The sequence below is a fragment of the Dermochelys coriacea genome, chromosome 2, assembly GCF_009764565.3.
Source record: "Dermochelys coriacea isolate rDerCor1 chromosome 2, rDerCor1.pri.v4, whole genome shotgun sequence".
Lineage (NCBI taxonomy): Eukaryota > Metazoa > Chordata > Testudines > Dermochelyidae > Dermochelys > Dermochelys coriacea.
Window position 1 is genome coordinate 234,087,648 of NC_050069.1, and position 12,152 is coordinate 234,099,799.

At 37.5% G+C, this 12,152-nt stretch overlaps 1 protein-coding gene across 17 annotated transcripts in view; it reads left to right on the top strand.

The window, feature by feature from the left end:
* Positions 1–12,152, top strand: part of MLLT10 (MLLT10 histone lysine methyltransferase DOT1L cofactor) — a 232,649-nt gene that overhangs the window by 4,735 nt on the left and 215,762 nt on the right. For 3 of the 17 annotated variants that reach the window (XM_043509421.1, XM_043509424.1, XM_043509428.1), the window contains exons 1-3: positions 7,221–7,311; positions 7,507–7,675; positions 12,003–12,082. In XM_043509421.1, coding sequence (XP_043365356.1) covers positions 7,507–7,675; positions 12,003–12,082 — 249 coding nt within the window. In that variant the 5' untranslated portion in view covers positions 7,221–7,311. Of the gene's footprint in view, positions 1–7,024; positions 7,676–12,002; positions 12,083–12,152 lie in introns of those variants that run through there. The other 14 variants (XM_043509430.1, XM_043509431.1, XM_043509433.1 and 11 more) reach the window with 9 other exon arrangements.

The window sequence follows — 12,152 nt, forward strand, 5'->3', positions numbered from 1 at the left end:
AGTGAAACCAGCGATTTCTTCAAATGTTAGCTGCGGGTTTGTTCAGATTAAAAAAAATAATTAGTGCTTTTCATGAAAAGTATTCTTTGCTTTAATGATTTTCAAAAACTTGTTTAAAAATAAATGATTTCAGCCCTCCATTCAGACCTGAGCTTTTCACTCTACGTTACATCAAAACAGTTAACTAACTTGATATGAAAGAAAATTTCCAACAAGTGCCCTATTCTTTAAAGCAAAAATAAGCTTTGCGCATTTCGCTTTACTGAGGAAAATTAAGCAGTGGGGGGTCTCATATATTTATTAGGAGGAAGGATAATTTCTGGAGAAATCTTTAAGTAGTCTTGCACAAATTCCTTCTACCAAAAAAAGAGCGATTGGTTGCAGTAAATTGTTTCACTGGGCTTGAAATTTTATTTTAGCAAATTGGAATTGACGTCTTATTCCGTATTGCATTTTCACACCACCACGAAACTAACATTTGACAAAAGTTTTTAACTACAAGACGACGAAATTAACAGATGTTTATAAACAGGAATTATTGTCAGCTAGATGCTAACAACTGATTTTTCTCCCCTGCTTGGAAATGTAGCCGTTTAACTTTGCAGTCGCGTTTAAGTTGTTTAAAAGTATATCCAGAACTTGTTTTCGCTGTTCTTTTCCCTTCGCTCTTTGTAAACTTGCAGTCTTTTGTGGGACTCAATCGTTTAATAAAGAACAATTATATTTAGATGGTAGAAGTCTTAAAAATCATTTGAAGGTTTAAGATGAAAATAATATTTCACAAGAAAAAACTGCTAATTTAAATTGGCTTCAAATATTTAAGGGCTCTAATTATTTTCTCAGGTGAAACGTGTTTACTCTCAAATGCTGTTTGGTAATTTTCAAAATGTGAACACAACTTGAGAAAATGTAATTTAAAATGAAATTACGTGCGATCATATTGTTTTAGTTAATATACACTGCATATTGTTGATTCAAAATGATCTCGTTGAAAGAAAAAGATTTTAAAATAGTCAGAGGAACACCATTCTGGCCACTCTTCGATGTTCTTTACATTGTACTTGTCTTGTATGGAATATGTTGACGTATTTAATATAGTCCTCTTTTCACAAAGGATCATTGTTGTTGTTTTTAATTGGGGAAGTGCCATAATATAAAAATTACCCACATTCCTACTCTGAAGTACCATAGTAAGATTGACAAAAAGTGTTCTGAGGCTTGCGCGCTTAATTCGCTAGGAATGTTAAGCTTCCCAAGATACACCCTATGTGGTCACGTTACACTTGTTATCAGAAAGTTTTTAATGATAAAACCCCATACATAGAAGAAATGTGTGTGCATCTACAAATTCAAAATCGAAATGACTTTTAGCAACTAGCAGTGGGAACATAGCTCATTGATCGATAGGCTGTTTTTAATTGTATTTGGCAACCTCTTTATTTCAGGGACACAATACAATTAATTAACATATTCTTGGGCGTGTTTTTGAGATTGGGAGGTGATGGCCCCTTATTGAGAAGAAAACACTTTAAATAAAAAAGTAACATTGTTTTGTCCAAATGGTACTTGGTAAACTAGGCTAATATCATTTATACAGCCCACAAATGTGGTTCATTTACTCGAAGTTGCTTTAGTATATAACAAAACCAATTTTTCTCTTTCCCACCCCATTATCTTTAAACTGCATATATGGATTTACTTTATACACATCCATCTTAAAATAGCTTTATATCAGACACTTGATTAGAAACTCAGCATGTCATTTCTTGTATTAATTATAATATAAATGTAACTCTTAAGTGGAAATAAAGGAAATGTGACCCATGATATTAAAATTACACTACCAATCATAACACAAAAAATAAAAATATAAGATATTGCTTTAGTAGAAAAATGCTAATTTAAGAAATTCTACACAGAGATATGCATGCATAAAGACAATTTAAAATTTGTTTTTGGGATGACTATGTAAATGCACTTACTAAAAAATCCAATAAATAAGTACATCACAAAAAATCCCAAACTTTACAGTGGATATTAGTCTTATCTAAAGAAAAGCTGTGCATTGCATTAAATCACATATCTAAATTCCAGAGTTTACTAACCCAGCTTTTCAAGGATTAGCACAGCATTAATATTCAGTACGGTTTGCTGGAAGTTTATTTCAGGTTCTTTTGTAATATACTGTAATTATTATTTTGACCTGACTCATATAACAATGTGGTTAACATTTAAATACACTTTTAATGTAGAGAATTATAAATTCATTGCTAAATTAAAATCTTTAATTGATATCACTTAGGAAATATTAAATCTTTTAGAAGGACTAAGCACCATGCTTAAAAATATTCTGTTACAATTCCTTAACTTGGAATTTTGGTTTAAGATTGTTCATTCAAGGAAAAACACTTGCTTCATGTTTACAGTAAACCTCAGTCTAGAATTAACATTTAAATGTCAACATTAGTAACAGAAGCAGTACTTGAAAACAACCTATTTCGTTCATTGTTGCTAGTTAAATAGAATTTGCCAGAAGTCTCCAAAGGTGATAGTGCAATTAAAAACAATAACATTAATGCTTTTAAACAGTAGTTTTAAAGGAACAGTGAAATAATACTGCCATTCTGAAATGTTAAAAACTGTACTTATGGTCACAGAAATGGCAATAGCACAATAAATGAGTAGGCGTAATATTCAGCACATACATCAGATACAGTCTTAGATATTATTACCTATACTTGTATAATCTATAACTGTATAAGATACAACCCACAAGATAAGAGGTGAATTAATATTAAAAACATTTTAATTATTAAAAAAAATGTACTGGTAGAATAACATGTACTGATTTGATAATCGGTATTCATGTATTGAAGAAATTAGAAAACTATACTTTTTAGTGGTATAACTTATGAGCAAACATACAGCAAAGACTAGATACATATTTTTAATATGGATTTCATAGATATGCTATGTCTCTCATAATTGAACATGGCTAAATTTGTTGGATCCAAGCCAATCTGCCATTTAAAACACACTCTGTGCAAAGGTCAGAACGCAAGTCACATACTCTCTACAATGTGTAGAGTGACCGTTTTGCTGCTTCTTTCCTAGGAATAAGCAAATAGCCATGATTAACATCTATTTTGATTAAGGCTATTTATGATGTTAACACATATAAACAGAAGGCAAACGAAACTCCTGATGTATTTTAAATAGAAAAATATGAACAACAGTAACCTACCTATTGAATGTCAGGTTATTGTAATTATTCTTCTTTTTAATTATATGCGTTTTGTTGTACATCACATCCCTTTGCACACAGGTAAAGATGAAAGCTCTTTGAATATAGGCTCAATTAAAAAATACAGTCTAAAATGTCTAGGAAAGACTTACTTTCTATAAAGAAGCCAATTCTCCTACCCAGAAGTCCAGAAACACAACTCCTAAATTTATCTCTTGTTTTTGAAAATAGCATATGGGATGAAGGCATTTCTTTGCTTTGTGTGCTATTCCTCAATTTTTTATATCTAAGGAATCTTCGGAATATTGCACCTGATTTAATTTTTAATATGTTGTATTTCTGTCAATTAAATGATTAAACAAGAAAGGCCCTTCTTTCACTGAGCAAGCACAAGATGTGTTCTTGTATACCTTAAGAATGTTTAGCAAGATTTACAGAAAATGTTCTAAAATGATATTTTAGAACTGTTACAGGAAATTGCTAAACGGTAATCAAAAATGTAAGTATTTTTCTCTTTTTTGTCAGTGTGTCTTTTTGCTGCACAAAAATACATTTAATCACTGAATAAACTGTTTAACGTTTTCTTGAATAATATCTTAAACCTTTATAAAAAGAATTGCCAGTTTGTAAGTACAATTCCCATTCACCTCTGTGGATAAAAATAAACAAATTATTTGAGACATTTAAAATATAAAAATAATACAGAAAAATGTATCATCTTATATTGTACCCTTTTCCTCATCATTTTACTATGTTAAATTTCATGTTTTGTAGACACCTCTTAGTAAAACAATTGTATCTACCCTTTGCACACAAGTTAAATTTTAAATGATTAATTCATATTCATTTAATTATTTTCCTTTTTAATTATTATAATCCCACATATATGTGTATAAATCACTTTAAGGACTGACTTCTTTTTCCAAAAGAAAATCACCCCTCTGTATCATGTCAGTGCTTATTCATCACTAGACTCATAAAAATATGTTACAAGATTTTACTTTCTGATCCCATAGTTTGTTACAGGCACACTACTTGCAGTACTTATTTTGTGGTAATGCATTTCTTCTCTTTTGCATTTCAAAGGTCTCCTCCAAATGATTGTTTTACAGAACTATCTAGAGGTTATCTAAATTTTGCCATCAAATATTACACACTGCCATAAGGTAGTGATCATGGAGTCTCTTTCAGCCTATCAAATGTTCATTCCATCAAAGGAACTAAACTACAATCAATTAAAAATAAGCAATTTTTTATTAAATAATTTAGAGTATCAAAGTTTGACTGCATTTTTACAGAAGGAAAGTTTCAGATTGATCAATAGTGAAGTGGCATTACATTGTGTTAATGTACTGTACAGATAGATATAAAATATGCTTTTATTTGAAATGTGTGAAATTTTTACAAAATATATTCTTGGTGAAATCTTTGACAGTTGTTGCATTATGATTTTCTTTTGTGACAGCTTTCAGTTTTATGAAGGGCCAAATCTTAAGATAACTAATATTACATGGAGAAAGATCTATGAATTGTAACACTTATTTTTAAATGAATAAATTACAAAATTAGTATCTTTAAAATACAGTTACCTTATTAGGAAAGCCTTCCAAATTGCTAACAGACTAGGAGAAAACATTGTTTCTAATTTTTAGTTGGAATATATGTTTTTCAAGCATGGATATGTTAATTCCCAAAACCACAGTATGTTTACTATATTATCATAAAATACATAGATATTTATTTTCTAATATTACCTATCAGGGACATTAAGAAAAAATTGCTTTTATACCATGATTTTATGTTGTCAGGATTAACAAAATAATTGGGGATGCTGTTTAAATTAGATGTCATTGTCCTGACAGGAATGAAGAAGGCCTCGGACACTGTATCTCTGACATTGTATCAAATAATTTGTGGCTTTTTAGAACTTCAGGATATGAATTCCTTTATTCCCAAGAAAAATAGTTGGTGTGCACCTGCAATTTTCAGATTATTTTACAAGCCCAAAAAGCAATCAAAATGGTCTTGTCAATATGTCATGTAATATAAACAGTTCTACATTCTGACTTTTATTCTAACTGTTATAGTTCTTTTGTTTTGAAGGGAAGACACTGGGTGATTTTACACAAGCTGAACTATATTAAATTCCCAAACTTTTATGGCACCTTCTTCTTAAGAACAAAATTCTAATTTCTATACATGACTATATATGCTTTTGAAGGAATTTTCAGAAGATTACAGATTTAAATAGGCCTGTTATGTTAATCAAAATGTTTAGCTAGGGCCTATCTATGTAGGAAATGACCTTCACCACTCCTTTTCCCCTCCCCCCAGTTCTTCCTCCTCTATCTAAATAATTTCATTTAAAACTTTGTCGGAGAGAAAGAGCCTGACCTAAGATATCCTGCACACAAACTGCATTGCATACTCAGATATCCCAAGGGGCTAGAGAGTTGTGCACATCCCTCCTCCCCTTCCACACAGCTGCTCTTCACAAACCATGCATATGTGCAAAGGTTTTATTATTTATCAATTTATAAAACACATCCAACCCCAGAATTTCTGGGTACAGGTAACAACACTTTGAACAATACATATAATTTAATAACATTGATTTAAATAAACTCCAAAATGTTACTAAGGCAGCCTTACAAAATCATCATGAAAATGTACCAGGCCAATGTACAAATTCTGCTTGTCTGCCCTTTAGCATGATAATGAAAATAAATCAGTGATATTTTACTGGGAAAAAAAGAAAGAAAATTATTACTGGCCCTAGGGCAAGTGAGGGAACAGAATTTTGCACGGCTGCGTTTAATCTCTCTACACTCTCAACCACCACCACAATTAGTTCCTTCTGCTACAGCCATACCTGCTTACAATGGAGAATTGAAAAGCCTGGGATTTTTCTCTCTGTTGACCACGTCAACCACCCCTTCCCCACAGTTTCTCTCCACTTTTTGAAAGAGACAGAAAATGAATTTACATTAAAAACAAAACAAATCTGGGAAGGAATAAACTACCTTTAAGTAAATTTAGAGAACAGTTGTGCTCAAGAACTGTTTTTGTGTAGGGCCTGTAGCGTCTGGCGTCTGTCATATCTTCTGTTCAACATCACTTTCCCAGTGTGGCACTGACTGCCAACCTGCAGTGCACCCACATTACAGAAGTTTTTTGGGGGGCAAATGACCAGAATTAATAACGATCATTTATTATTTGTATTTTCATGTATTAGTTCATTAGTCACACTGAGGGGGGAAGAAACAAGAGAGCACAGAGTGCGTGGATGGGGGTGGGATGGGTAGGAATGAGTCCTGCTGTCATACTTAGGAGGCCACCAACGAGATAGTAACAAGATTTTGGGGGGGGGGGGCTTGGCGGTGGAGCGGGAATGTATGTATTAGTGCAGCAGTCACGGCGATGGGGGTATAAAACGGCTCCGGTTAGCCACAGCCCCACCAGTATGAGATTTTACAGGCAGATCTGAAAAATCCCCACATGCCTGCAAGGTGGCTGGCCTGCGGCTACACACAGGTCGTTGCACAGATAACATGGATAACACCCGACTTAGGCGTGCCAGGCAGTGGTGTGTTGGGCCCTTGCTCCAATGGTCAGGGGAAGGCGGGCCGGCCGGGCGCGGGGAGGGGAGGGGAGGGGAGGGGGTCCCTCAGGGGCCCTGGCAGGCCCGAGCCGCCGCTCTCTGTGTGCTGGAGCAGCGCCGCCACGCAGCCCGGCCCGGGCAGCTCGCACATCAGGTGGCAGAGACGCTAGAGTCTTCCGGCTCGCGCGCGCTCTCGCTCGCTCCCTATCGCACAGGCGCTGGCGAGGGGGCGGCCCCTCCCTTCCCTGAGCCGGCCTCTGCCTCGCGCACGCTCTGTCTGGGTATTGGTTAGAACCGTTGGAGGGTCAGAGCGCCGCCGTTGCTCACGTTCCACTGGCGGCCCATGAGGCACCGCGAGGTAGCCCGGACCCCGGCCTTCTCCACAGGGAGGTACAGCGCGCCTGCGCGCGGGCCTTGCTGGGTTGCCTGTCTGCCTGCAGACTGCTGTCCTCAGCGTGCTGCCCCTGTGTGCGTTCGTGACTGACTGATACAGCCCGGGTGGGGGCGAGGAGAGACTCCGCCCGCGGACATGGGTCCTAAATCACTGCTGTGGCGGCGGCGGCGGTGGCGGCTGAGTGCCTGAGGGGGAGCCCCGGCCGGGGGAGGGGAGAGAGGCAGGGGCGCTGCGGTGTGCGGTGTTGACGGTGTTTTTAACCCTTAGATGGTCTCCAGCGAGCCGCTGCTGCTGCCTGTGTCACTGGAGGGCGAGTTCTCCAATAGCATGAAGGAGATGATCGGCGGCTGCTGCGTGTGCTCCGACGAGAGGGGCTGGGCCGAGAACCCGCTGGTTTACTGCGACGGGCACGGCTGCAGTGTCGCAGTGCATCAAGGTGAGTGAGTGCCCGCCCCCGGGCCCGGCCTGTAGATTTTCTCCTGCCTCCGGCTACCTCTCTCCTACCTGCGACCCTCCCCTGCCGCACACCCTGTGCCCTGCCCCCCCTTCCTGACCTGCCCACCGTTCCCCTGTCCCCACAACCTTCCCCTCAACCCCGCTTTCCCACTGCTTCTTTTACCGCTTCTTCCTGAAACCAGCCCTGCCCCCCGCAGCTCTCCCTGCACACCCACACCTCCATCCCCACCCAATGCAATTTGTACCTCTTCCTTCCAAAACGGCTCCCTCCCTCCCTCGGGTTCCCCGGATACCTGCCCCTGCCATATCAGCTGCCGTGGCCCTTCCCTCCCCATAGACCACCCCTATTTCCTCTTCCCTAATTAGACACCTGTCTGAGGGAAGCCAGGACCGGAGCGGCTGGGAGGAGTCTGCAAAGGGAGACTCGGCTGTTATGATTGCCTCCTCTGCTTGCCTCTTTCCCTGAAAGTTTGCAGTGTTGTTGTAGCAGCTCTGTTGGTTCCCGGGTATTAGAGAGATAAGGGGGGCGACGTAATATCTTTTGCTGGACCACCTTCTCTTGGAGAAAGAGACGACAAGCTCGCAAGCTTACACAGAGCTCTTTTTCTGGAAGAAGAGCTCTGTGTAAGCTCAGATGCTTGTCTCTTAGCAACAGAAGTTGGTCCAATAAAATATATTACCTCAATCTCTTGTTGCTTCTTCCCTGAATGTCATTTGGCTGATAGTGTCTGGGAGATATGGAGACTTCCTGTTGTGGTGATTTTTGGCAGCGGAGGGACTGGTATTACTTACTGGAGTGAGATGTGTTGGATTAGTGGAGAAAGAGAATGGTTGGTGTCCAGCTCAGGGGCTGTGGTGCACAGTGTATATATGTGATTATTTTGCTGCTGTCATTGCATTGCCTTTTCTTTGGGAGGAGGGGGAGAGACTGGATTGTAGTAGTAGTTTCACCAAACCAACAAAATGATCATAATTTCTAAATGAAAAGCAGAATAAGGAGCTGTAATAGAGGTTAGTAGTTTCTCTTTCCATCAACACGAAGCTGATTGCATCTAAAATAAACGCTGTGTTCTCTGATGTTTTTTTAATATGTTGAACAAGTTTAGAACAGTGGAGAAGCTGAAGTCTTATATCCAGATCATTAGTCTGAATACCTGAAATTGTTTGTTACAAGGTATATCTAACCTAATGTATTTGTGAAACTTACCTCCCAGTTCATAAAATGAAAGCGGGGGCAATCCAGATAGAACTGCAAAGGAATGAAATTGTCCCTTGTAAAGAACTTGGTGTCACGAGGTGAATGGAGGCTAAAGAGCAGCTTGTGTAATGAGTCTGTTTTTGATTCAGGGTTGCCTTGTCTTTAGAGTGGAGTTGATGTTGAAAGGTGTCCCAGTTTGTCTATAGTCATGCTTACATCAGGATTTTGGGTTTTTGTTTTGATGTGGTTTAGAATACGAAAAGAATGACCAGAACATAAATAGAATTTGTTTTCAGAAGGAGAAGGCAGTCACTTATATCAAACTGAGTAAATTTTAAAAAAATGTACGTATCTTACCTTTGCTAACACTAGTTCAGCTTCATAAGTGTTGGTAACCTTGGGAGTCCTAGGGTCTTAAATATGGTCCTCTGAGTGGGATCATATGATAGGGTTGAAAAAGATGGTATCAGCCCTTCTGTGTTGATTCTCAACATCTCTATTGCCAGTGAAGCTAAGCTAGTGTTAGCAATACGGGGAAAGTTTTGGAAAATGCCCCTAATATAGACAGGGACTCTTAAGTTGGATATAACTGTATTGCAGCCGTGTTTATTCAAGTCCAAACATGGAAGGAAGAATGCAATTTCAGGAATATAACCTGATGATGATACTCTTAAGTTTTTGAGGTCAAATGCTATTGTGGTGGTTGCAAAATTACTGTATCACAGGTGTAATATATTTTGAGTATATGTTAACAAAAATGGGGCACATCTTGACAGTTGACATTGTGGAACTGGTAGAAGAGGCACTTCCATTATAACAGACTTTATAACTGTCCAAATACTTTTTGCAGCTGAATATTTTCATGCTACTTATTAGTCTAAGAATTAAACATCTCCTTTTTTGCGAAGTTTGAGTTAAAATTATTTGGCTATCTGTGAAATCCAGGCATAATTTTTTCTTATCAAACTTCTCAGATACTTAGTTTTCACTCTTGTCTAGTTCAAAACAAGCTTCTTTAAAACTTGCCAATGATTTAATCCTCTAAGAAGATAAGTGCTCCTAACAACTTTGAAGAAACTTTGTCTAGCAATAAAAAAGGTGTAAGGATAAGGAAGTCATGTATTGAACAATAAACTTTTAATTTGTTAATGCACAGAAGTGATGTGCAAGATACAGATACAAATATATCTGGAACTTCGCTAATTTGAAATGTAAGATATGCCACTTTAGACGCTGCCTAACTGTGATGGATCTGGACCTGCCTTGCCAAGCCCTCTCCCTGAATTGCCCCATCGTTCACTTCTTTATACCATATGCTATGTGCCTCTGCACTGTCTATTGCCAGTTTCCAATTGTATGTGCTGAGACAGGGCTTCAACAGGAAGGTTGTCAGATTTGCTGTACTGCTTCTGATGATATTTTGAAACTTCAAACATTGTAGTTTATATTTGTTGACTATGCAAACAAGTCACAATGCTGAATTTCTTTATTTGGGGGAGTATCTCTCTTTGTGCTTGTCTTTGCCAATTTTAATTAATGGTAGGACAATAAAGCAAAATGTTTTCCCTTTTTATTACGGCTATATTACAGAACCTTAGCATACACAAATCAAAAAAGGGCTGACCAATATGTTTTAGTTTTTAATGCACGAATAGTGCAGGTGACAATTTGATAACTGATTCATTATTACCTGAATATGGATAGACTTATGTAGTAGGTGGTTGGACTTTTTCTGTGGGGTTTAAACTTCATGTTTTGCATATCAGAAGACAATGTTTATGTTTTATATTGCATGTACTGTTTTTTTCCCTCTAAGTTAAAGTGTAATGCTCAAGGCGTTTAGAGTACTCTAGAGTACTTTACTAGTTCGAAATCCCCCTTCACTCCTCCTCTTTATTGTTTACAGTTAACTTGTCAGGTGTCTTTTTAATCATTACTTTTTACTTCACTACATATTTAGAATTTGAAAAAAATCTGACACTTTAAGCAAAATGCAAAACCACTGGGTTCATACAGCATTGGGGATCTTAAGTGTAGAAAGTCAAATGCAAAATTATTGCTCCTGTGGAAAACATAATTTGACTTTGTTGTATGTTTGAAGGCGCACACGCACCGGTACTTGAGATTCCAAGAGGACACAATTCATGATGCTATGAGAACTGTTAATTTGAGTTTCCTGTTCTGTATATTTAAAATCTGAACTATAAATAGGTCCTATTAGGACCCTCTTTTGTTATACACCATACAAATATAGACCCCAATTCTGCATGGTGATCTGGACAGGCAGACCTTTATAGCTACGTGGAGCCCTTCTGTAGTCAGTAAACCCTGCATATGGGAATAGGGATTCACATGTGCAGATCTGCTTTCAAAATCAGGATATAATGGTCTTTCCGCCAAGAGTTTACTCTGAACTTGATTGGACTACTTATGTGTGCAAGTAACTTATAAGTATAATGTTTCCGGGATTGCGGCCTTAGAATGTATTGTGGCTTTAAATCCAGTTTTGATATTCTTCAGTTCAGATTTATCATATTTGTAGCTCCACTTGCCTCTTCAGACAAAATATTATTTCTACATTTAGTCTTCAGAATACCTTATGCTTGCTGCAATACTCAAGTGCAGGAAAAGTCATCTTATTGCAATTAAAATGTTGGGTTTTTGTGACAGTTTTTTCCCAACCATATTCTATTTTAGCATGATTACCTTTTCTCTCAAAAATATTACTTGCTACAAATGACAGATTTTTGTTATTGTAAAGCTATCTCTTTATCCTAAATTAAATAGCAAAACATATTGCAAGTAAAACATCTATTATATCTGAATAATTTTTTTTTCCGCAATGTAAAGTAAACTGTAGTTCGTTTTACTTAATCAGGACAAGTATTTTGCGTAAACTTAAAGGTTAATTAGCTTGTACTTGATCACTAGCTTGAGAGATAGTTTTGACAGTGTGTTAGGCATAACATGTTTTACACATAGAAGTAGACTTACACCATCTGTAAAGTGCTTCAAGCTCTGCTGATAAAAAGTTTATAATAGAGCAAAGTATTACTGTAATGTAGTACTGTATTATGATTGCTAAAATATTTTATCTTGTCTGAAACAGCTTGCTATGGAATTGTTCAAGTACCTACCGGACCTTGGTTCTGCAGGAAGTGTGAATCTCAGGAAAGAGCAGCCAGAGTGGTAGGTGCTTTGTTTATTAAATAATACTACAAAATTGCTTAGTAGCAATGTTATTGAGCATTATTTGTTG